This window comes from Phacochoerus africanus, chromosome 11 (genome assembly GCF_016906955.1).
Source record: "Phacochoerus africanus isolate WHEZ1 chromosome 11, ROS_Pafr_v1, whole genome shotgun sequence".
In the NCBI taxonomy this organism is placed as follows: Eukaryota; Metazoa; Chordata; class Mammalia; order Artiodactyla; family Suidae; genus Phacochoerus; species Phacochoerus africanus.
Window position 1 is genome coordinate 126569960 of NC_062554.1, and position 24404 is coordinate 126594363.

The 24404-nt window shown below is 37.6% G+C and overlaps 1 protein-coding gene across 3 annotated transcripts in view; it reads left to right on the forward strand.

Moving 5' to 3' along the window:
- The window catches only part of HMCN1 (hemicentin 1), a 497854-nt gene that overhangs the window by 408593 nt on the left and 64857 nt on the right, over nucleotides 1-24404 (forward strand). For all 3 annotated transcript variants that reach the window (XM_047753862.1, XM_047753863.1, XM_047753864.1), the window contains 13 exons: nucleotides 334-461; nucleotides 768-924; nucleotides 2470-2591; nucleotides 2790-2954; nucleotides 4582-4689; nucleotides 5363-5500; nucleotides 5625-5759; nucleotides 9879-10148; nucleotides 12390-12580; nucleotides 16708-16921; nucleotides 18829-18963; nucleotides 19366-19556; nucleotides 21579-21660. In XM_047753862.1, coding sequence (XP_047609818.1) covers nucleotides 334-461; nucleotides 768-924; nucleotides 2470-2591; nucleotides 2790-2954; nucleotides 4582-4689; nucleotides 5363-5500; nucleotides 5625-5759; nucleotides 9879-10148; nucleotides 12390-12580; nucleotides 16708-16921; nucleotides 18829-18963; nucleotides 19366-19556; nucleotides 21579-21660 — 2036 coding nt within the window. The remainder of the gene's footprint in view (nucleotides 1-333; nucleotides 462-767; nucleotides 925-2469; nucleotides 2592-2789; nucleotides 2955-4581; nucleotides 4690-5362; nucleotides 5501-5624; nucleotides 5760-9878; nucleotides 10149-12389; nucleotides 12581-16707; nucleotides 16922-18828; nucleotides 18964-19365; nucleotides 19557-21578; nucleotides 21661-24404) is intronic.

Sequence of the window (24404 nt, forward strand, 5' to 3'; positions counted from 1 at the left end):
TCTGATTTGATCCCTAGCCTGGGAACTTCCATTCGCCACAAGTAAAGCCCTAAAAAAAAAAAAAAAAAAGGAATCAAAATAAAGTCCTTTAAAAGCATAATTCCTAAGGCTTATGTCCAAGATATAATGATGATAATCTAGCCAAGATCACAAGCCCATCTGCTGTGCACCTTTGGAGAATATCCCTTTTTTCTACCAATGCTGTTATAAATTTCTTAAGCAGAAAAAAAGACTGAAAATGGGTTTAACTGAGTCGTTTAAAGTGCTCTCAGTCAAAATGCGCCTCCTCAGAAAGGCTGATTCAGAGGACTTCACTTGTGATCTTTCTTATAGATATTCCATCCTGGAAAATGGATTCCTTCATATCCAGTCTGCACACGTGACCGATAGTGGGCGATATTTGTGTATGGCTACCAACGCTGCTGGAACAGATCGCAGGCGAATAGACTTACAGGTCCATGGTAAATATACTTATTATGAAAAATGTCCAGAATTTTTGGTCAAATGTTCTTTGGTAGCCTAAACCAGTGAGGTCCCAACATATGGACCTTCCTATCCAGTGGTATTTAGATGTATGACACTATATTAAGCATAGTCAAGACTCACTATGAGTAGGATCATCACAGCCCTATGTAACTTCATGGAACCCTATTGTATGCATAACAATAGGCAAATTACCAATGATTAATTTCGGTTTGGCACAGATGCTTCAAATAGCATGTTATTTGCTGAATATGTTTCTGTCTTACTTGGCGACTTCATTTTAGTTCCTCCATCTATTGCTCTGGGTCCTACCAACATAACTGTAACAGTAAATGTTCAAACTACTCTGGCTTGTGAGGCTACTGGGATCCCAAAACCATCCATCAGCTGGAGAAAAAACGGGCATCTTCTTAATGTGGATCAAAATCAGAACTCATACAGGTAAGGAGTAATTTAACTGGGAAATCCCACCCACTATTTAGAAGCATACTTTTTAAAAGAATTAACATTTTAACTCTATCCACGGGAATAGCAAATCTATAACGTATGAAGAATTAGCTAGCATCTAGGGAGCATGTTATTTTTTTAATAGAGAATTCATTTTTCAATCTAAAATCTTTTTTCTGATTATAAGTACAACTTGTCTATCAGCAAGCCCTGTGGATGACTGTCAGTGAGCTCTATAGGATGAGGTTTCCATTCTGCTTTTTTTTTTTAAGCACCTTTTGGAATTTTATAAAGGCAAAAGATAAAAATATAATTTGGTATAAAAGAAGAAAAGCTATTCTGTAAAAATAATACAGAATAATACAGAATAATTATTAATTATTGCAGAATAAAAATCAAATTGTGTACCTTGGAATAGAACATAGGTATTTGGCAATGTGTGTAGCAAGGAAGAATAGCATTTCTCCAATTTTTTGTAGTCTTCTGGCTTTATTACCATTGCCCTTATTACAACATTATTTTTTAAGGCTATCCGTTAAAAGCTAGGAATTTTTGATGCTTTAGATGAGAGTCATTGCTCGTATCTCAAGGTAATAGGTATCTTGTCAAAAGATTTGCCATTTTACTAACAACAAATATTTTCATAGGCCAAACTTGATAAAAAAAAATCAATTCTGATACATGAGTAAATAAGAAACTAGGAGTGTTTCACTTGAAATTTTACTGCTTCTCTCTCTTTCTCACCCTTTTAATCTTTCACCATTGGGCATTTAGTGACTTGAAAGTGTCCACTATGTGGGAAATGCAGGATGCCCTTGAATAAAAAAGCAGGTCAAATATGTTCCCATTATATCGAATCATTTCTATTCTATTGGTGAACAGTTTGAAGTAAGAAAACAGATATTCTTACTTAGTTTCACTTTAAATAATATATGTGCATTTTTTTAACCTTCTAAATATTTGAAGTGATCCAGACCACTTTAGTTTTGAGTTGATTCAAGAAAAGACTCAGTCTATGTACCATGCATGGACGAGGTATCCAACCCATAAAAGGAGACATGTGATGTAGAGAAAGGTACAAGAACAGACCTGTACTTACCCATCTATTGATAGAAATAATCAAATACCAATCTGCAAAGTTATTGTGAAATTTAGAGATCATTTATGTGACGCATTTGAGATAGTGCCAGTAATGTTGTTCAATGCTTAATAAGCAATGACTGCCATCAGTGTGCTCATTTCACGGTAGTTCACCTGGGAGAGCATGGCTGATGATGCTGTAAGCATTCAGAATATGCAAGCTTCCCTCTTAAGACGATCATTCCACACCACTGCCTCCTGCCACTGTCAAGGTTGAGGGCCTTTTCACTCATTGCCGTATAAGCTTAAAGTCTGATACATAAAACGATGCTCATTTTAACATGAGGAAAGTATGCCATTTCCCTCAATTCACAGCATGGTACCACGTTGAGCCGACTGGAAACATTTATGAAGAGTGATGTGTAGCAGCACCTCATTGCTTTGAAATCTCTCTTCTAGGCTCCTTTCATCAGGTTCACTAGTAATTATTTCCCCTTCTGTGGATGACACTGCAACCTATGAGTGCACTGTGACAAATGATGCTGGAGAGGATAAGAGAACTGTGGATCTCACTGTCCAAGGTAGAACGGGCTTAGTATGTAGTCTGAAATTTTTATAATGATAGCATTTCATCACTCCACTGCTTCACAAGTGGGCTTCCTTTTCCACTTACCAAACATTCATTTTCAGTATGGAAAGAGAACGATGTACAATAAAGCTTTGGAAATCTATAGCTTGGAAGCACGTGGTTTCCTTTCTTTTTGTTCATTTTGTTTTAGTTCCACCTTCCATAGCCGATGAGCCTACAGACCTCCTCGTAACAAAACACGCCCCCGCAGTGATTACCTGCACTGCTTCGGGAGTTCCGTTTCCCACCATTCAGTGGATGAAAAACGGTGTAAGACTGCTTCCCAGAGGAGAGGGCTACAGAATTCTGTCCTCAGGTAAGACCAAGCTCAGTGGCCACACAGCTCTTGATTGTGTATTGTGTACACAGTTATTAATGGATGGCCTCACTTGGACCTTCTTGAATCAAATAAAATAATAAAACACATCTGCATTCCTAGGCTTGGACCTCTGGGGGGGAAAACGCATTTAGAGTGGGGAAGAGAATTAGGGAAAGGGATAGAAAAAAAAAGTCTAGGAAAAAAAATAATAATATCTAGGACTAATCTGACTATATTAAGCATGACCTCTGGGATTTTATGTGCATATTTACTAACTTAAATTTACGGGTTGCCTTTGAGTGAACCATGATTCTTTTATGGAACAAATAGAATGTCCGTTTATTTAACAAACATTTAGTACCTAAAATAGGCTGTATACTCCACTTCGTTTCTGTGGGTATAAAACTAAGGGTTCTTGCTTTCAAAGTTTCTATAATTTAGCCAGTAAGCCTGGGTGGTAAGTGCATGATATGGATAATTTGTGAGGGTAGTAGTAAGTAACTATCATTTATAAAATTTAAGTATTGAAAACTTTATAGTATTAAAAAGAAAAAATAATTCCACTGAAGGGAAACATTGGTGATTTCACATTTGTGTTTCTGAAAATTCATCCTATGTTGGGAAGATTTACTGGAGAAAAACTAACGTATCCACTAATACGCTAAATATCCTGGGGCTTTCTGAGTGTGTGCATGTTATTCTAAGAGGATTTGCTTGTTTCTTCAGTAGAAGGGAAATAATGCAAGATTTGATCTCAGGATGGAACTTGGCTTTCAAAGCAAAGTATTTTAGCGATCTCAGAAATCTGCGTAGATTGGTAGCAAGTAAAATTATAAAATAGAAATTAATTGCTCTTCAGTACAAAATAATATGCTAAGAAAGAAGTTTAGAATTTCTCAAAATATTGGAGTTACCATATGACCCAGCAACTACACTCCTAGGGATCTACTCGGAGAAATGAAAATGTATGTCCACACAGAGGTTGTCTGTAAATGTTCAGGCAGCATTATTCCCAACAGCCAAAAATTAGAAACAACCTAAATGTCCATCAACTGGTGACTGGATAAACAAGATGTAGGTCATTCATACAATGGAGTTCTATTTAGCAATAAAAATGGAAAGAAAATATTGATACATGCCGTAACAGATGAAACTCAAAAACTATGCTAACAGTAGAAATCAGACACGAATCCTATCTATATGAAATGCTCAGAAAGGCAGATATGTAGAGACAGAACATAGATTGATGATTGCCTAGGACGGGGACTGGGAGAGAGGAGGAACTAGAAATGGGATGATTTTCTTTTTAGCATAATAGAAACATTCTAATTAAGTTGTATCGATAGCCGCACAACTCTGTAAATAGACTAAAAATCAGTGAAGTGTACTTTTAAACCGGCGAAGTGTATGGTCTGTACATTCTGCCTAAATAAAGCTGCTAATAGTGATTTCTTTAAAAAAAAAAAAAAAAAAGTGCCGGGCTAGTCATTTCAGGGGGTACAACTATGAGTACAAGCCAAGCGCCACTGTTTAAGAGGGACAGAAACACAAAAATCAGAGGGACGTTGTTTATCAAACCAGAAAAACATAGATGCACTATGCATGAAACTTTTTTCCTTTTTAGGAGCAATTGAAATATTTGCCACTCAACTAAACCACGCTGGAAGGTATTCTTGTGTCGCCAGAAATGCAGCTGGTTTTGCACATCGACATGTGACCGTCCATGTCCAGGGTATGGAAGGTTATTTATTCATTCATTAAAATCTTGCTTTTTTTTTTTTTTAATTTCATGTTTATACTTGAAACATGGTACTGTCTAGAGTCATAAACCACAGTAATATTTTGGGGATATGAAAGCCTCCTAGATAATCTTCAGTAGACTGAAGAAAATGTACAGAAGACAAACCATACAAAATCTCCAAATTATTATTTTTCTTGAATTTTTATGATCTGTTTCTTATCTTCCTCTTTTTTTTTTAGGGCCACACCCACAGCATATGGAGGTCCCAGGCTGGGGGTCTAATTGGAGCTACAGCTGCCAGCCTACACCATAGCCACAGCAACGCCAGATCTGAGCCACGTCTGCAGCCTACACCATGGCAACGCTGGATGCTTAACCCACTGAGCAAGGTCAGGGATCAAACCCGCAACCTCATGGCTCCTAGTCGGATTCATTTCTGCTGTGCCACGGCGAGAACTCCTGATTTTCCTCTTCTTATGGAGTTCTTCTAGTGGAAACTGGGCTGTCGTAACAAGGCTTAAAAATGTAGTATGGTCGATACTCACTTTTCCCCAGGACAATGAAATCATTAATATTTTGGAATTACGAATTTGGGCATGGCCACTATAGACATTTATGCCACTCACTAGTGACCTTCCTTGTTTCTGTTGATTGGTTCTTCTAGAGCCTCCAGTCATTCAGCCTCAGCCCAGTGAACTCGAGGTCATTCTAAATAATCCCATTTTATTACCATGTGAAGCAACAGGGACACCCAGTCCTTTCATCACTTGGCAAAAAGAAGGCATCAATGTCATCACATCAGGTAACCTGCTATTGTTTCTATCGAGAAAATTATGGCAAGTCGGTTTTATAATTCAGAATTCAGTATGATGTTTCTTAATGAAAATAAAAATTCTTCTCACTCTGCTTTCGTAACTATGATGTAGGTAGAAGCCATGCAGTTCTTCCTCATGGTGGCTTGCAGATCTCCAGAGCTATCCGAGAGGATGCTGGTACTTACATGTGTGTGGCTCAGAATCCAGCTGGTACAGCCTTGGGCAAGATCAAGTTAAATGTCCAAGGTACCTAAATAATAAATCTCTATGTCTTCATTGCGAAGATGCTTGTAAATCTTCAAGCATCTGTCTTCTTTGACAGTGTATGTCAAAATTCACGTATCTAAAATAATGATGCCACTATAGTTCTTAACATTTTTTGTTTACATTATCCTATTTGTTTTTCTTTCTTTCTTTCTTTATTTTTTTTGTCTTTTTGCTATTTCTTGGGCCGCTCCCGCGGCATATGGAGGTTCCCATGCTAGGGGTCGAGTCGGAGCTGTAGCCTCCGGCCTACGCCAGAGCCACAGCAACGCGGGATCCGAGCCGCGTCTGCAACCTACACCACAGCTCACGGCAACGCCGGATCGTTAACCCACTGAGCAAGGGCAGGGACCGAACCGTCAACCTCATGGTTCCTAGTCGGATTCGTTAACCACTGCGCCACGACGGGAACTCCTGTTTTTCTATTAACTGTTACCAAGGGGAAATAATGTGGGCTTGGGTGGTTTTGGCATTATTTGTATAAGAAAAGCCATATCTCGTGACAGTTTGAATTTGTATTCTCATTGTAGCACCTATTCCAGGTGATTTTCAAAACCATCCTTTCCATAATACTGCTTTGAATACATTATGATTGCTGTATCCACTTAAAAAACAAATCATAAATTTTTAAGTTTTAAGAAATCAAATAAAAATATACATTCTTTTTTCTCCCATTATCATGCTCCATCCAGTAGGGAAAAAAAATTGTATTGGGGAAATAACAATTAAAAAATTTAAAAAAAAAGAAATCAAAAGTCATGAAATAAAATCATAAGTGCAGTTAAACCAACTTCTGGCCACTATAGACATTTATGCCACTGACTAGTGACCTTCTTTGTTTCTAAATATTCTAAAGACAGAGTGGAATTTTTTCATATTTAGCTAATGTTTTATTGACACAATGTTCCTATCTTGTTGCATTGCTTCTGTAAATGAAGATGTGACCCAGAGATAGTTTCTGAGCTACTGAATTGGCCAATTTGAATTTCTTTTCAGTGTGGTTTTTCCTATGGTGAATCAATAGCTATAGCAAAGCTCACTTACTTGCAGATTGTAAATCTAATTTCTTCGTATTTTTCAACACTTTTTTGACAAATATTTATTAGGCTAATAAGTGGAAATACATTGAACAGTACAAACATAATCATTTCCTTATGGTATGAAGGAGAAAAACTAAACTACCAAATAAATGAAATAATGGTAAATTCTGACACGTGCTATGCAGAGAGGAAACAAAAGGCTGAGATGGAGAATAATGGTGGGGGGAACCACTTCACTCCTGTGATTAAAGAAGGCTTCTCTGAGGGGGTACCACTGGAGCTGAGAGCTGAATAATAAACTAGGATAAGCCATGTAAAGGTGGCAGAGCATCCAAGGGGAGAGAAAGCAGAATGTGCAATGGCCCCAAGGCAGGAAAGGGTAAGAAAAGAAGCATGCCAGTGCAGCTGACAGTGGGGAGCATGAAAAGGCTGGCAGGTCAGAAAAGAAGGCAGGGCCAGTGTATAGAGCACTGAAGGACCAGGAAAGGTTTAGGATTTGCTTCTCTGTGCAGTGTTGAAGCCTTTGAAGAATTTAACCCAGACTCTTCTTTGGCTTTTGGAAGATCTCTTTTGCTGATATGTAGATAATGATTTCGAGAAAGCCCAAGACTAGAGCTGGAAGAACTGTTAAGGGGCTATAGGTATCATACTACATGGCCTGGCTGAGAGTGGGAGTGGACATGCAAATCGCAGGGGTAAATGAAAAAAGTGGTGGATTTGACAATTTTTGGACGTATAATTGCCAAGATTGATGATGAATCAGATCAGGAGTTTAGGAAAGGAAGAGTTCATGATGTTTCCTGGGCTTTGGGTTTCAGCTGAATGAGTGGCAATAGTGCTGCGGGGGAATGTGAGGGGACGAATTGGTTTTGGAGGTCAGAGATGTGATCCCTATTTAGTCCTGTGAGATGTGGCAAACTGGTAGAAATTTTCATGGAGATGTCAAAAAGAGTTGAATATTTATCACTTCAGAGCTCAAGGGAGAAGTATAGCCTAAGCTCCAAATTTGGAAGGAATCAGTGTATTTCAGTCCACGAGATTGGATGAGAGTGTGGACAGAAGAAAACCCTAAAGTCAAATCCCAAGGACTCTGCATTGTTTAGATGTCTGAGAAAAGAGAGAATGCTGGAAAAGAATATGAAGGACAGGGTGGAGATGACAGATGAAAACTAGATGGAGGCTAGAAGAGGTCAGTGTTTCAAGAAGAAGGAGTAGACAGTTTTTTTTAATACAAGTTAGAGGCCAGTTAGGATGATGCCCAAGAGATATTAATCGATTTTTGCAACAAAGAGATCATGGAAAAGAATTAGTGAAGGTTCTTCCTTCACTAATTGATTAAAATTATTGATACGAGCAATTATGGGGCAAAGAAAACAGATGAAACAACTAATAGCATTTTAATATCCCAAAAGCAACCAGAGATAATTGCATGCTCTAAACGCATAGGAAATTCTGAATAAACTCCCTTCCTTTAGATACAGTATATAATAGCAAGCCCAAAAACCACCAGATAATTTTGGTTGATGTAAATCATTTTAACATGGTTATTCATATTTTTTCACAATTTGTTGATTTTATTTTACTCATTACTGTTCATGTACCCTAAAACTTGACCTCTGCATGGGTGACCATTATCTATAGCCTCTTCTGGAGACACAGCAGATAGGTTCAGGTCTCTGGGATTTGCTATGCTCAGGGCACCACTTAGATCAGTAGAGTTCTCATAAACCCCTTGTTTCTTACACCATGTGTTAACAGTGAATATTGTTGATGGGTGGTAGCTATTTCAGAGGATAATTTTTTGGCCTGCATATGCCCAGAGTAGGTATTTTTACTGTCTCTGTCTTCTGCATCTTGTCACTGACTCTGGACTGGCATTGACTGACATTGGGGCTGGGTATCATCCTCACCTCGCTTTCTCCTGTGTTTGTGGCTGGTTGTTGCTCATTTGTGTTTGATTGTTCTCTCATAATTATTAAATGTGCCTTTAAAGTTCAGTGGAATATCCAGGCCAATACCTGGGGAGTAATCAATCTCTTGTAAACCCTAGGAGAGAAATCCTTATCATAAGCCCTTCCACAGTTTTCTGAAGACATGAGTTCTGTCTATGCACAGTCAGCCCTTGACCACCATGGGTTTGAACCACGCAAGTCCACTTAGACGTGGGGTTTTTTCCAGTAGTAAACACTACAGTACTACATGATCCAAAGTGGGTTGAATCTGAAGATGCAAAACCACAGGTACAGAGGAGCCAAAGATGCAGAGGGCCAAGTATAAGTTATATTCAGATTTTCTTTAGCACTGAATTTATCTAACTCTGGCATTGTTCCAGAGTTAATTGTAATTCTTTTCTGTATTCCAATTAGGTATATATTTATTTTTGCTTTTTTTTTTTTTTTGCCACAGCTGCGGCATATGGAAGTTCCCAGGCCAGGGGTCCAATTGAAGCTGCAACTGCCAGCTACACCACAGCCACAGCAATGCCAGATCCTTAGCCCACTGAGCGAGGCCAGGGATTGAACCTGCATCCTCATGGATACTAGTCAGGTTCACTACCGCTGAGCCACAACGGGAACTCCCTTATTTCTTTATTCATTCAAATAATACTGTGTTACATATGGCTACTTTATATGAGATCGTAAGCACTGTAGGAAATGCATGAATTAAAAGGGTATCTGAGCATTTGAATAATTTCCAAATTTGGAAGGGGATCTGTTTTGAAAGTTTAAATAGCTGAAGTGAATTACATAATACATGTATATTAAAGAAAATATCTTTATCAGCATTGTCGAAGTTTTCTAAATATGCACTCATGAGTACATATTAATACCCATATTTTAAATTGATTATCATTTATATCAATGATATAGAAAATACTTTCCCACAGTGGGTTCAATGAATTTTCCAATGGAAACAAATTGTAGCAATCCTTTGATGATGATATGGTAAAGTCAGGGCTTTGTTTCTTATCAGTATGACTTCACTTTGCTAATATAATGCTATAGTGTGCAGCTGGTACATTCATGCTTTTGAGATGAAGATTAAACATTGTATCTTTTAGTTCCTCCAATCATTAGCCCCCATCCAAAGGAATATATCATTGCTGTGGATAAGCCCATCACGCTACCATGTGAGGCAGATGGCCTCCCACCACCGGACATTATGTGGCATAAAGATGGGCATGCAGTTATGGAATCAGTCCGCCAGCGCATCCTGAGCTCCGGTGCTCTGCAGATAGCATTTGCTCAGCCTGGTGATGCTGGCCAGTACACATGCATGGCAGCTAATGTGGCAGGATCAAGCAGCACGAGCACCAAGCTCATTGTCCATGGTAGGTTGTTTAGCATAAATTATTTCAATGTGCTACAGTATTACCGCGGCAGAGAGAAAAGACCACCAGGAAAAAAATAGAGTGGAAAGCAAAAGTACGTAAGAGTAATCCAAAGTGGTGTGTGTGTGTAGGTACACTTGCCCTTCAACTGTGTTATTGGTAGGCTGTGTATGTATGTGTGTAAGATTTTATTAATAAAGCCAGGATAATTAATGTGTTGCTAATAATCCCCTCATATTGTAATTACTGCAACCTACAATTCAGCTTATGAGGAGTCCATTTGTGTTTTGTGACTCTTCTGCTTTACTTCTCAACTTGCAAGTCACCGTAGCCAAAAACTAATCACCATATGATCTACATTATGAATATAACGTGAACCTAATGAGAACTGAGATCTATTTGATTCATTATCTTAAAGTGGCAAAATATTTACAGCTGTATCTTTACAACAGAAAAAAATTCCTTTTTTCTTTTGTATGAAGGTAACTAACAGAATACCTAAAGATTAACACTGAAATATTTTAGTTAATGTTAACGTATATTTTTAAGACCAAAGTCAGAATACTTATTAATATTAGTGCCAAGAAACAATAAGTATACTGTTTCCCTCTAGTGTTTTCAGAGGTAACTCATGTTTTAATGACGAGTTTCTACTTTTGCTTTTTAAAAATAATTATTGAAAGCTGTTTCTTTTTCATTTTTCAGGGGTATTTTAATTTTCCACAATGTCATAGTTAAAGTGATAATTAATTTCAAATGGAAACATTTTTATTGAATAAATAATTTAGCCAAAATTTAGAATCACTCTTTATGAGTTTTCTGAATTATTTCTGTGATTTATACCTGCTTTCAGTTAATATAATCAATTAATTTATACAGATGAGTCCTTTAGCTTCAAAGACACCTTCCTTCAAGTATTTGCAGAAAATTTACCAAAATTGACCATATACTAAACAACAAAGAAATCGTTAATAAGAATTTAAAATAAGGCCAAAATTCCTCCCCAGTATGCAATAAAGTTATAAATGTGTAATGAACTTTAAATGCCAAAACCCCAACTCCAGGCAAATTTTAAAATACCGTTTTTGGAGTTCCTGTCATGGCTCAGTTTTTAACAAATCCAACCAGGAACCATGAGGTTGTGGGTTCGATCCCTGACCTTGCTCGGTGGGTTAAGAATTGGCATTGCCATGAGTTGTGGTGTTGGTTGCAAATGCGGCCCAGATCCCACGTTGCTGTGGCTCTGGCGTAGGCCGGTGGCTATAGCTCCAATTAGACCCCTAGCCTGGTAACCTCCATATGCCATGGGTGCAGCCCTAGAAAGGACAAAAAAAAAAAAAATTAGTTAACAGGTCACGGATTACGGTTTTACTTTCAGATCATTTAGAAAATAATAAAAATAAGGACACCACCTATCAATGAATGACGTATGGCCAAAAGTAAAATCAACTGTAAAGTCACAGCCTTAAATTTTTCATTTTCATTTTCATTCCTAATATTTTTTAACCCTTCATTTCTAAGTAATAAGTATCTTGGTTCCAAATCCACTAAGGTATTTCTTCATACCCTGAAGTATTCAATTGATCTTTCCATATGGCCTGTATTCCAGTTCAAAAAAATATGAGGCACAGGGGGTGTTTGCACAGAATTATGAGATCACTATAAAAATTTCCTCCATAACAGTATAAAACCTGAATTAAATATCTTACCCAGTTTTACTTTCCTTTGTTGTAACATATGAAATACTGCAATAAGTACCTTTTTCTTACACTTTGTGATATTTAACATGGGGTGAGTATTGTACAGTGTTTTGAACTAGTTGGTTTTTATTAGTTTGTCCTCACAATATGTCTGTATGTAAAAATCCAGCAGTTATACAACTATAGAGATGTTTTTGGTTTTCATGTCTCTTGTTTGTTATACTTTACTGCAATAAGCAAAAAAATACTCAAGTAAGGAAAAAATCAGGAAGCCAAATAATATCTAAATATTTCTCACCAGTCCTACATCATTTTTTTCAGAAACCAATTGTAAATATATTCAACAGGTTTGAATCTATTCACATTCCTGCTGGCATCAAAAGTACCAATTGCTTTCATTGTAACTAACAAATGCATTGATAAATATTGTTAGTATTTCTAGCAAGCAACTCTTCAAAAGAGTCACACAAATTTTCAGTGTGAAGAAAGGTGTTGTTGAACTCAATATCCTGCATGACTGTCTTTTTTAAACTCTTCCTAGTACCACCTAGAATCCAAAGTACAGAAGTTCATTATACAGTCAATGAGAATTCTCAAGCCGTTCTTCCATGTGTGGCTGATGGAATCCCCACACCATCAATTAACTGGAAAAAAGACAATGTCCTTTTGGCTAACTTGTTAGGAAAATACACTGTTGAACCCTATGGAGAACTCATTCTGGAAAATGTTGTGGTAAGTTTAATAGACATGAGTAGATACACTCATCTAGATTTTTTTTTCTTTTTCCAGCCGCACCTTCAGCATATGGAAGTTCCAGGCCAGGGGTCAAATCTGAGCTGCAGCTGCAGCCTATACCACAGCCACGGCACCACCAGATCTAAACTGCCTCTGAGACCAACACTGCAGCTTGTGGCAACACCAGATCCTTAACCCACTAAGAGTGGCCAGGAATCCAACCCACATCCTCACAGAGACAACGTCCAGTTCTTAACCCTCTCAGCCACAATGGGAACTCCTTAGATTATTAATTCTCCTTTTACTTTTAATGACTTAGCTTGGAAATGTATTTTATAATAATGAAAGGAAAGTAGTCTTATGAATTCAGGTCAAAAAATTAATTTTACACAAACATATTTTATGTCCCAGGTCTGAGAAGCGTATTTAGCAGATCACAGGAACTCATAAATGGCTTCTTTCTAAAATTATTTCATTTTTGTGGAGGTCTGTGTTTATCAGGAAGATTTCTAAACCTCTGTTATATTTCGTGCTTGTAATGATGTTTGAGAGTGATTAGAAGAGTAGAGATGTGAGAATGCCTGATGTATTATTAAACAAATACAAAAACCAGGGGGGTTTTGCTCTTTTGAGGTGTTTTAATAACCCTTAGTCTTAGGGATCCATGTAAGTTGAGGCTTTTAAATATTCTTAGGTGGTACTTCTCTAGTCTGCAGAACGGTAGCTATGGGAAGCATCCCAGTTTTTCAGTGTTACCCACTTCAAGAGGAATCTGTATCCATATGTATGTACCACATGACTTGAAAAATTATCATGTAGCTTGAGACTGTCAACACTTGGCACCGAATATTCAATGCAATTAAAACATGAACCACTTTCAGAGCTTTTGTGCATATCTTATTGCTTTTTATTATCCTTCAAAATGCCCAAATGCTATTACAAAATCATCATAGAATGAAATGTGAACAGATTAAAATGATAAAATTGATCACATGCGCTTCAGTGTAATTTCAGCCATTAGCCAGACTCCTGGGACTACCAGTTAAATAAGCCCTAGTGTTAGGCGAGCTCAGCTACCTGTGCCAGCAGAAATTGTACTTATTCAAATCTAAGTGTCGATCAATTAAAAGATGCCCCATTATCTTATGTACCACTAAGAAAGAAAGAAAAAAGACAGTCACGTAAGTTAGAGAAGACCATCAGTTTTTTAAGTTGTATCCCAATTTCAGAGATATTAGAAGTTTAAAATGTGAATTTAAAATGGGTAAAATAAGGATAAATTTGTATGTTTAATCTGGTAAAAGTATCTAGTAGGAATTATTGTCAGATTCAGGAATATTGAATTTGATCCCTCAATCAATTTTATAGACTTGAAGGAATTAAATGAGAAGATTTAGTCTTTTAATGGGACAATAACTCAAATACATTAAAAAAAACCTACATCAACAGTGACATAGCTTATAAATATTAGATGAATGACACAAATGATAAGTCTATTTGTGAATAATATGTAAAATCTGGATTTTAAAAGTTTCACTTCCATAAATCCTTGCTTTTAAACTGTAAGTTGTTATAACCTGGGAATTTAAGAATAGCTAAGTGGTGGAAGGGTGGGAAGACCTTTACAGGGAATATGATTTATTCCTGTTTGCCCTTAAAAAAATAGTATACAACCAAGCAAATTTAAATTGTATATATAATGAGTGATTACAGTTATTATGCTGCATTTCCTGTCAATTCTTTCATGCTTCGATGCCAAAAAAAAAACATATTGTTAAAAATTTTTAAAAGAAGAAAAAGTCTGTAATAGGGACCTTAATGTAATTAGAAGCATTCAATCATTAATTCAACCAATATTTATTAAGCACCTTCTTTTTAATCAGGCCTGATTTAGACACTGAGAATAAATACATCAGGAAATAAGAGAATCAATGATCCTTGCCCTCATGGAGTTTATTTCTAGAGAAGGGAGATAGGCAATAACAAATATAATATGTACAAGTCAGAAGAAAATAACTGGTATGAAAAATAGAAAAAGAGCAGGGTAAAGAGGATCAGAAATTAAGAGTGCAAATCACTTTTTAAAATAACATAGAGTGTGTACCTTTTAGGAAGAAGATATTTTGAGCAAAACTTAAAGGTTGAATTAGCTTAACAGGTATCTGGGAGAGGTGCATCCTAGGCAGAAAAAAGGGGAAGCTCCTCCCCAAGGGATCTGGGCAAAGAAGTTAAGGTGGGTGCAAAGAACTCAAGAATGTAAGGTGGGAACATATCTGATGTATTTGAGAAACAGGAGGCCAGTGAAAGATAATAAAAGAAACAAAAGGATGAAGAGAGAGAATTCAGAGAAAAATGGAGGCCTGACACATGTAGTGTCTTGTACCTCAATGGTGTCTGCCTTATGTTTCTGCAACATTATACTGGCTGTTGGGATGAGCATACATGGTAGGGAGGCGAGGACAGCCACAGAAAGACCATTTGGAAGATGGTCCAGAGGCAGATGAAAAATTACAGGATTCAAAGCAGAATGTTAGCAAAGAAGGGAGGAGAAGTGGTTAGATTCTGCATATACTTTGAAGCTAGGAGTTCCTACCTAGATTGCAAGTAGAATGTGAAAAAGAAAAGACTATAAGATAACAAAAAAGGCATGAACAACTTGGAAGAACAAAACAGCCATCAACTGAGATGGTCAAGGCTGTAGATAGAACAGGAGGAGGCACCTGGGAGTTCAGTTTTGGAGAAGAGTTTGAGATGTCTTTAGACATCTAAGCAGTGAGTTGGGATGAGAAGTTCAGTGTAATTGGAGTTTGGAAGTAAGATCTGGGTGGGACATAGTGATACTCATCTGCATACTGATGGTATTTAAAGCCGTAAGAGTAGGATGAGATCACCAAGGAGGTGAGTGCAGATAGAGAAGACAAGAGGACCAAAGCCTGAGCTCTCTCACATGCCAGCATTAAGACATTAAAATATGGAGGGGAAGCCAGCAAAAGGAGATGGAAAAGGAGCAAGGAGTGAAGTTGAAAGGGAACTAGGGGGGTGTGGTGTCCTGGAAGCCAAGCGAAGACATGGTTTTCAAAAGAAGCAAGCAGGAGTTCCCGTCGTGACTCAGTGGTTAAGTAATCTGATGAGCATCCATGGGGACGCAGGTTGAATCCCTGGCCTTGCTCAGTGGGTTAAGGATCTGGTGTTGCCATGAGCTGTGTATGTAGGTCGCAGACGTGGCTCGGATCCCGCATTGCTGTGGCTCTGGCGTAGGCTGGCAGCTACAGCTCCGATTCGACCCCTAGCCTGGGAACCTCCATATGCCGCAGGTGTGGCCGTAAAAAGCCAAAAAATAAAAAATAAAAGAAGAAAGCCAGAATGTGTCAAATACTGCCAATACATGTAGTAAGTTGAGTGCCAAGAGCTGGCCATTGGATTTAGCAAGAGAAACCTCAGAATTGCAGGTAACATTGTCCTTATTCTTGCCATTTTCTCTGATAATTTTAGTGGTCTTTGGTGCCACATTACTCCAGAGAGTCAACTATACTGTCGAGAACCTATAACCTTTGGGAGTATTTGTTCTTTATTTGTACATTACAGAACACCAGTTGATGTTTAGTCAACTTTATAAAGTTTTCTGAGGTCTTATGATAAAATGTTGTGGTTCTGTAAGGTATGAGCTTTTGTTTGAATACTTGTTGGTTTTAAATTATGTTATGCATAGAGTTCCCATTGTGACTCAGCGGAAACAAATCTGACTGGCATCCATGAGGACGCAGGTTCAATCCCTGGCCTCGCTCAGTGGGTTAAGGATCCAGCATTGCTGTGAGCTGCGGTGTAGGTCGAAGATGCAGTTTGGGTCTTGCATTGCGGTGGCTGTGGTGTAGGCCAGCAGCTACGGTTTTAATTCGACCCCTAGCCCAGGAACATCCATTGCCACGGGTGTGGCCCTATAAAGACAAAACAAAAATATTAATGTTATGCAGAAATGCGCCAGATGGTTCAGACTGCAAGCTGAAAATTTAAACTGTCTTTAGACCAGTGCTCCTTTCAGGACCAAGCTATGCAATTCTATGTATTTTATGTAATATGATGTAAGGTGGTATCATTTTAAACAGTATGATTTTTCTTTCTTTAAGCCAGAGGACTCTGGCACCTATACCTGCATTGCTAACAATGCCGCAGGTGAGGACACGCACACCATCACCCTGACTGTACATGTTCTCCCCACTTTTACGGAACTTCCTGGAGATGTTTCATTAAACAAAGGAGAACAGCTACGGTTAAACTGTAAAGCAACTGGTATTCCACTGCCCCAGTTAACATGGACCTTCAATAACAATATTATCCCAGGTTAGTAATTGAATTCTAAAAAGTGACTTCGTACCTCCACAGAGAACTCAAAACCCATGTCTATGTTGATTGAAAAGTTGCATGAATCGATTGCTTTAAAATCCGTAAAATGTGTGTGTACCTTTGCCTGGATTTCACATATACCCAGGATATATGTTCTTTTCATTCTTTTGAAAGGATAAGTCCGTCACAGGACCATATACTGCAGAATATAAGTAGAGTGTTTAACCTAAAAATAATTTCCCTCCCGAGAAGACAATATTGTTTATATAGGTGCCTAAATGTATCTCCCCAGACCTCCTTCATCATTGATAAATGGATTAAGACGACTGTTGGGGTCCTGAAGATTCACCTAATTTTACAGAGAACTCTGCTTCTCACTGTGTATTTATATCTCTTATCATCTGTTATGGTGTAGATCAATTAAGTAGCAATTGTCTATTTAATATGTGCACTACATCTTCAGGTAGTGCCTGGAGCCCAGAAGCCCTTGTCTCTGGAAGGATAAGTGTCTCTTTATCTGTGAGACTTTATCATGAACATAAGATCCTGTCTGTAAAGAGAAATTGTTGCATCCCAAAATTGAGTTCTGAGGCTATTTATTAGCATTTCATAAATACACCTTGCTAGGAAATTGGTAAGAAGCTTGAGTTTTCTCTGCTGTTAAGATTTAGGAGTTCCCATCATGGCTTAGCAGTAACGAACCTGACTAGTATCCATGAGGACAGAGGTTTGATCCCTGGCCTCACTCAGTGGATCAAGGATCCAGTATTGATCTGAACTGTGGTGTAGGTTGCAGATGCAGCTCAGATTGAAGTTGCTGTGACTGCGGTGTAGGCCAGCAGCTGCAGTTCCAATTTGACCCCTAGCCTGGGAACTTCCATATGCCACAGGTATGGCCCTAAAAAGAAAAAAAAAATGATGTTAATGACTAGAATTCACCAACCGTATCACCTTAACAATAATAGGGCATCTCACTAAGGAAAAATAAGCTCTAAAACCCTAATTAGTACTGTTTTCTGAAAGTATAGTACTAACTTAGCTAATCAAATTTTTTTAAATTTTATTGGAGTACAGTTGACTTGCAATGTTGTTAATGTCAGGTGTACAGCAAAGTGAATAAAGTGAATCAGTTATTCATATGCTCATTAATTTTTAAAGCTTAATTTCCACTTACTATTCAGTAGTATGAAACTTTAAAAGATCATTTGAATGGGAGAGAACATGCAACATAAACATATTTAATCAGATATTGGGTGGTCTATCGGAATCTTACTTAGTATTGATTATTTTAGGATTAGCATGTTTACCTTATACTCTAGTCCAAGTATTATAATTACCTTTGTAAATATTTATATTATCACCACTTACAGAGAGGTTCAAATTATTACCAGTTTAATCTTGTCATGATTACCTAACTAGCATAGGTTTTATGACTTCCCCTCTGAGCTGCCAGGTCAGTTGAAGTATAACTGAAAAGGTGTTCATGGTTTTGATGTAGATTGTCGAGGAGGAAAAGTGGTGGTGAGAGAAATGAAATGAAAAATGTCATATTTCTGAATGAAAGATTTTCGAAACCCAGAGAGACTGTGAGCCAGCTTTGGGTAGCCCTTTGCGATGAAAGGAGTACTTCAAATTGAAAATAACTTTTAAAGATGTTTGTTTTCATTCTCTTTTCCTGTTCCTTCTGCTGCTTTTCGTTCTTCAAACAAGTCTCTAGAGACATAGCAAATAGCTCAGAGGAAGAAATCTCTGGAAAAGCTTCTCTCCTCCAATGTCATAATTAGATTTCTTTGGTTCAATTGCTGACCAACTCATAAATCTCACCTGCAAAATAGGGAGCTGTCGTGACTGTTTTCCTAGGTGACTGAGAGGTGTTTGTGTTGTTTTCTACCTCGTTTTTTCAGCCCACTTTGACCGTCTAAATGGACACAGTGAACTTGTTATTGAAAGAATGTCCAAGGAGGATTCTGGTACCTATGTGTGCACTGCAGAGAACAGTGTTGGTTTTGTGAAGGCAATTGGATTCGTTCATGTGAAAGGTAGATTGGATTTGCTTATGTGTTCTCTTTTTAATTTCTAATTTACTTTCGATGAATGGTTTGAATTTTGCTTATTGTGTAGTAACACAGTATAATTCAGTTTATTAATCCATTTAGTCTTATTTCACAGATGTGCAAATTCATGAGATATTTTAAAAAATTATGAACCTTCAACTCAAAATAGGTAAGCAGTACGTAAAGAGATCATTTGGCACAAAGTAGAATCATCCGCTTAGGTAACTGAAATTATCTTGTTGATTAGCATGAGCAGTTGATTCTGCAAGATTCACTGGGGCTCAAAAATGGCTTTTCCCCTCTTCACTAAATTATCTTTGAAATAGGTCAAAATCATAAACTATCGGAGTTTCCTTTGCCTTATACTTGTCTTTTGTTATTCCCCAGAACCTCCAGTCTTCAAAGGCGATTACCCTTCTAACTGGATTGAACCACTTGGAGGTAACGCAGTCCTGAATTGCGAGGTGAAAGGAGACCCTGCCCCAACCATCCAGTGGAGCAGAAAGGGGATGGATATTGAAATTAGCCATAGAATCCGGCAACTTGGCAATGGCTCCCTGGCCATTTATGGCACTGTAGTAAGTCCCACTGGAATTGTCACGATCACACACTTTGTCACAATCAATGCCCTTCTGCAGATTCCACGGATGGGAAAAGTTCCTAGTGCAGTCCTATTTTAACCATAAAGTCTGTATCCATGGGATCTTTAAAAAATAAAACTGAAACAATGGTTCAAATTAATAATTTTTAGTGCTTTCAAAGAAATACAAGCAATAAGATAATTTTGGTGCTTTGTTTTCCATCACATTGACCAATTAGTCAACATCCGTAGAGAACTTCCTCACGTCAGTTTTTGAATGAGGAAATTGAAGAATTACAAACATAGTGACAAGTAAATTACAGGGTAGATTTCATCACTAAGTTGATAACTCTATTAGGCTTTCCCAAAGCTTCAGTAATTCAGACAATGATGAGTACCTCCGGTTATTCTTGTTTTTTAAGTTTTATTGAAGTATAGTTGATTTATAAGGCTGTGACAATTTCTGCTGTACAACAAAGTGACCCATTCATACATATACACACATCCATTCTGATTCTTTTCCCATGTAAATTATCACAGAATACTGGGTAGAGTTCTCTGTGCTATACAACAGGTCCCCATTGACCAATCATTCCATATACCTCAGTGTGCAGAGTGAATAAGATTTTATCTAAAAATTCTTAACTGGATGAAATATGGGTAATTTGTTAACCCACTGTTGAATTAATTGAAAAATAATTAGAGGAGTTCCCATCGTGGCTCAGCAGAAACGAATCCGACTAGGAACCATGAGGTTGCAGGTTCGATCCCTAGCCTCGCTCAGTGGATTGAGGATCCGGTGTCACCATGAGTTGTGGTGTAAGTCGCAGACACGGCTTGGATCTGGCGTTGCTGTGGCTGTGGTGTAGGCCAGTAGCTACAGCTCCAATTTGACCCCTAGCCTGGCAACCTCCATATGCCACAGGAGCGGCCCAAGAAAATGGCAAAAATAATAATAATAATAATAATAGAAAAAAGAAAATAATAATAATAATAGAAAAAAGAAAAATATACTATCCAATCACCTTCTCCATGAACCACTCTCAGACTTTTATTTTCCTTGGCTTTATTTCAACATTAGATGTTGTTGACTGTCCCTTCAATTTTGGGATGATTTCTACGGCAAGGTAAACTGAGTCCCAGGCTTCCTCGTCGCCACTTCCCCCTGTTTTCCTCTACACACATATTACCTCTTCTGATGTCCTTGATACTTCTCCTCATACTAGTGTTCATACTAATACTAATGATTTTCTATCATTTAATTTCAGATTCCTAAATATGTATCTCCAACCCTGAAACCCTCGCAAGTGCCATTTACAGTATAAATGGGCCTTCAGTATAAACCATTTCCCACTAGAAATGTCTATTTGGATAATGCATCGATGCCCCAGTTAAATACATAAATCAACGTCTGTCTTCCTCCTCCTACCCTCCTCTAGTTCTTGCAATTTAGTTCCCCTTTATTGACCTACTATTTCTGTTAACAAGACCAGAACAAGGTCTGTTCATAAGACATTAACAAAACCTATGTCCCTAGTTAGTCATCAAATCTAAACTCATACGGTACTTATTTTCCATACATATATATACAAATTTGACTCACATCTGTGATTTGTCATTACAAGTAAATTAGTTTTTCCCTTTCATTCCTACATTTCAAGCTTACTGGAAGCCAAGCTTTATTTTTTAGTAACTCCCATTAGAAAGATATTTGTTCTGATTATTTAATGCTTTTTGAGATATCTTTAAGAATAGTGTTGACGTTTTTCTTTAGTAAGATAATTTTGGATAAATAATTATTTTAAAAATGTTATTTTCCTGAGAGCAATGATAAGCTGTTTAAGAAAATATTCAATCTAGCAATTTTTTTTTGTCTATTTATGTGGTTAAATATATGTAAGTTTTTCTACTTCATTCTCAAAAATGAAATTTCATATAAATAAGTGAAAAAATGGTGAAAAAAGTGATTTTCCCTGCTCTACATGCTCATATTTTTATAAAACGCTGCTTCTTTCCATAGAATGAAGATGCTGGTGACTATACATGTGTCGCTACCAATGAAGCTGGGGTCGTGGAGCGGAGCATGAGTCTGACTCTGCAGAGTAAGCTGCTTAAACTCTAATTAAAAACACTTGATTTAGGAAATATTCATTTAATTGTTTACTTAATTTTCTAGCAGGTACTCTAATGGCAGCTTTCAGAGTGTGTCTAGTTTTCTGCTGCTGATGGAACAAATTTTTTATCAATAAGACATATAATTTACCCCAGATTTTTAACACATGCAGTTCAAGCTTGCAGTTGCTTGGTAGCAGAGCTTTTTTTGTTGTTTGCAGTATACTCAGTCAAGTGACCTTCTTATAGCGCCCTCCAGTTCTTGTAATGAGCTTACAAAAATGTCATTTTATGGCACTCTAAGAATAGGTGCTAGGAGTTCCTATTGTTTCTCAGCAGGTTACGAACCTGACTAGTATCCATGAGGATGTGGGTTCAATCTCTGGCCTCACTCAGTGGGTTAAAGATCTGGTATTACCACAAGCTGTGGCATAGATCACAGATGCATCCTGGATCTGGGATGGCTGTGGCATAGGCTGGCAGCTGCAGCTCTCCTTCCATTCCTAGGCTAGGAACTTCCACATGCTACAGGTGCAGCCCTAAAAGGAAAGGAGGGAGGGAGGGAGGAAGGAAGGAGAGATGTTAAAAAATAAACACTGACGTAAATGAAGCTTGAGTGTTTCAGAGGTGTTGCTATCACACTGCCATAAATAACTTTGTGTTCTGGGGAAGGATTATCCTGCTCATCATGAAGGCCTTCAGTATAAACCATCGGAAGACAGAGTTTTATAATTGGAAAAACATGAAAAACTCCAATGAATCACTGGACAGTCCCCCCAAAAATGTTATTTCCATGAGATCATCCTCCCCTCTTTGTAGGGTGAATGTGGGTAGGATATCTCAGTCTCTGGAGATGAGATTTAGGAAAGCCTGCATTAAATTAGCTCATCTAAGATACTGATAATAAATTCATTGTAATAAATGGATATAAAAAGCCAGAAATATAATTTGTTTAAAATTAAGATGAAAGCACTAGAAGGAATGTCTTCATTTAAATAAAATGCTTATATTTAACTGATCATTATGTGGCTGGTAGAATTAATTCAACCTTGAAAGATGTACACATGGAATTTTATTGTTGAATTAATTTATAGCCTTATGTGCACATGTTCAAATGTGATATCTTAAGATTCTAGGTTTTACTAATACTTTCTTTGACCGTAATAACATGAGCAAACACATTCATATAATCATTATGCTCTTGAGTGTTGTGTGCCTAATCTGAGGCATTTAGTTTATCCAATAACAGTTCATTGAATAATGTCATCTGAACACTTAGATGTTAATGTAAACATCAAGAAGGCAGTTGTTGAGGATGATATGGGCATGTGTATGAGTAATACACTAATAACATCCACTGAGCAATTCAGACTGCCTGTGCAGCAATGACTTTTGTAAGGCACCAAGTTTCCTCTGCGGCAGAGCAGTTTAAGGATCTGGCATCACCGCAGATGCAGTATAGGCCACAGCTGTGGCTCGAATTCCAGCTGTGTTTCTTGTTCTATAATGTGCAACCACCACCCTGAATTATCTGATAGGCATTATCTTTCATTGAGCAGATCTTTCCACCATTCAATTTAATCTCAGTAAAACACTGTTGTTATCCCATGATGCTCTATTAAGAAGAAACACGCTCTCCTTTGCTTACCTAGTCAAACATAAACCCTTCTGATTTTGAGATTTTAACCCAATGTTTGAAAGCTGCACACTAGGACTCTCCAGAGTGAATCATCCTTTCAAAGCTAAATCCATCTCTATACTCTCCTTTTCTCTAAGGAGTCTCCTTTCTCCTATATGTAATTTTACTCATTTTTTAAAATTGAGTTCAAGCTTCTCCATGAAGTCTTACATTTTCTATCTTTCTGGACACTGTAGACCAGTATAAAGACAAATATTCTGTCAGTAGCTTTATACTTCCTTTTACATTCTTTGCAACAACTTCATTTGAACAGCTGTCATCCACCGTAGATACTGTTAACTTCTCCTTCCTTCTTGAAACTGCCTTTGGTTGCGAGGATACCATTTTACCCCAGGTTTCTTTCTCCTTTGGTGATCAGCTGTTAGTATCATTTACAGGCTCATTTTCGATCCATTTCTTAAATAGTAATATTGCAATAGTTTCCATCTTTGGATCGCTTCTTCTCATTTTAGACTCACTTCTGAAGCAAACTTTCACTCATGAAAGATCCGCAGATCTGTATTTCTAGCCCACAGCTCTATTGTGAGCTCTGTATATACATGAATATCCAACTGCGGTCCAGACCTCTCCACTAGAATGTCCTACAGATATCTCAAGCTCAGCAGTTCCAAATGGATGCCAATCATCCTTCTTTATTCCCTCCCAATAAATCTGTTCTTTTCTCCTGTGTTCCACAGAATTGCCTAAAGATACACTACATTGCCAAATTAAAACCCCAGAGTGACCAAGTCCTCCCTTTATGCCATGCCAGTCAAGGGCTAAGTCCTATCACTCCTACTTTCTTAATAATGCTTGAATGTTTTCCTTTAGCTCTTTATTTCCAGTGACAGGCTTTTGTTTGATCTATTGAATCACCTTGGTTTATGCTTCCATATTATTTACCTATTCTACTAGTAAATGCTATAGGTATGTTGTAGCTCACTAATTGATTACTTGTCTGTCTATAAGTAGACTAGGAGCTCCTTGAGACCAGAAATTACATCTGTGCCCTCAGCATCTAGCATGATGCCTGGCAAATAGCAGGTTTTTAATATA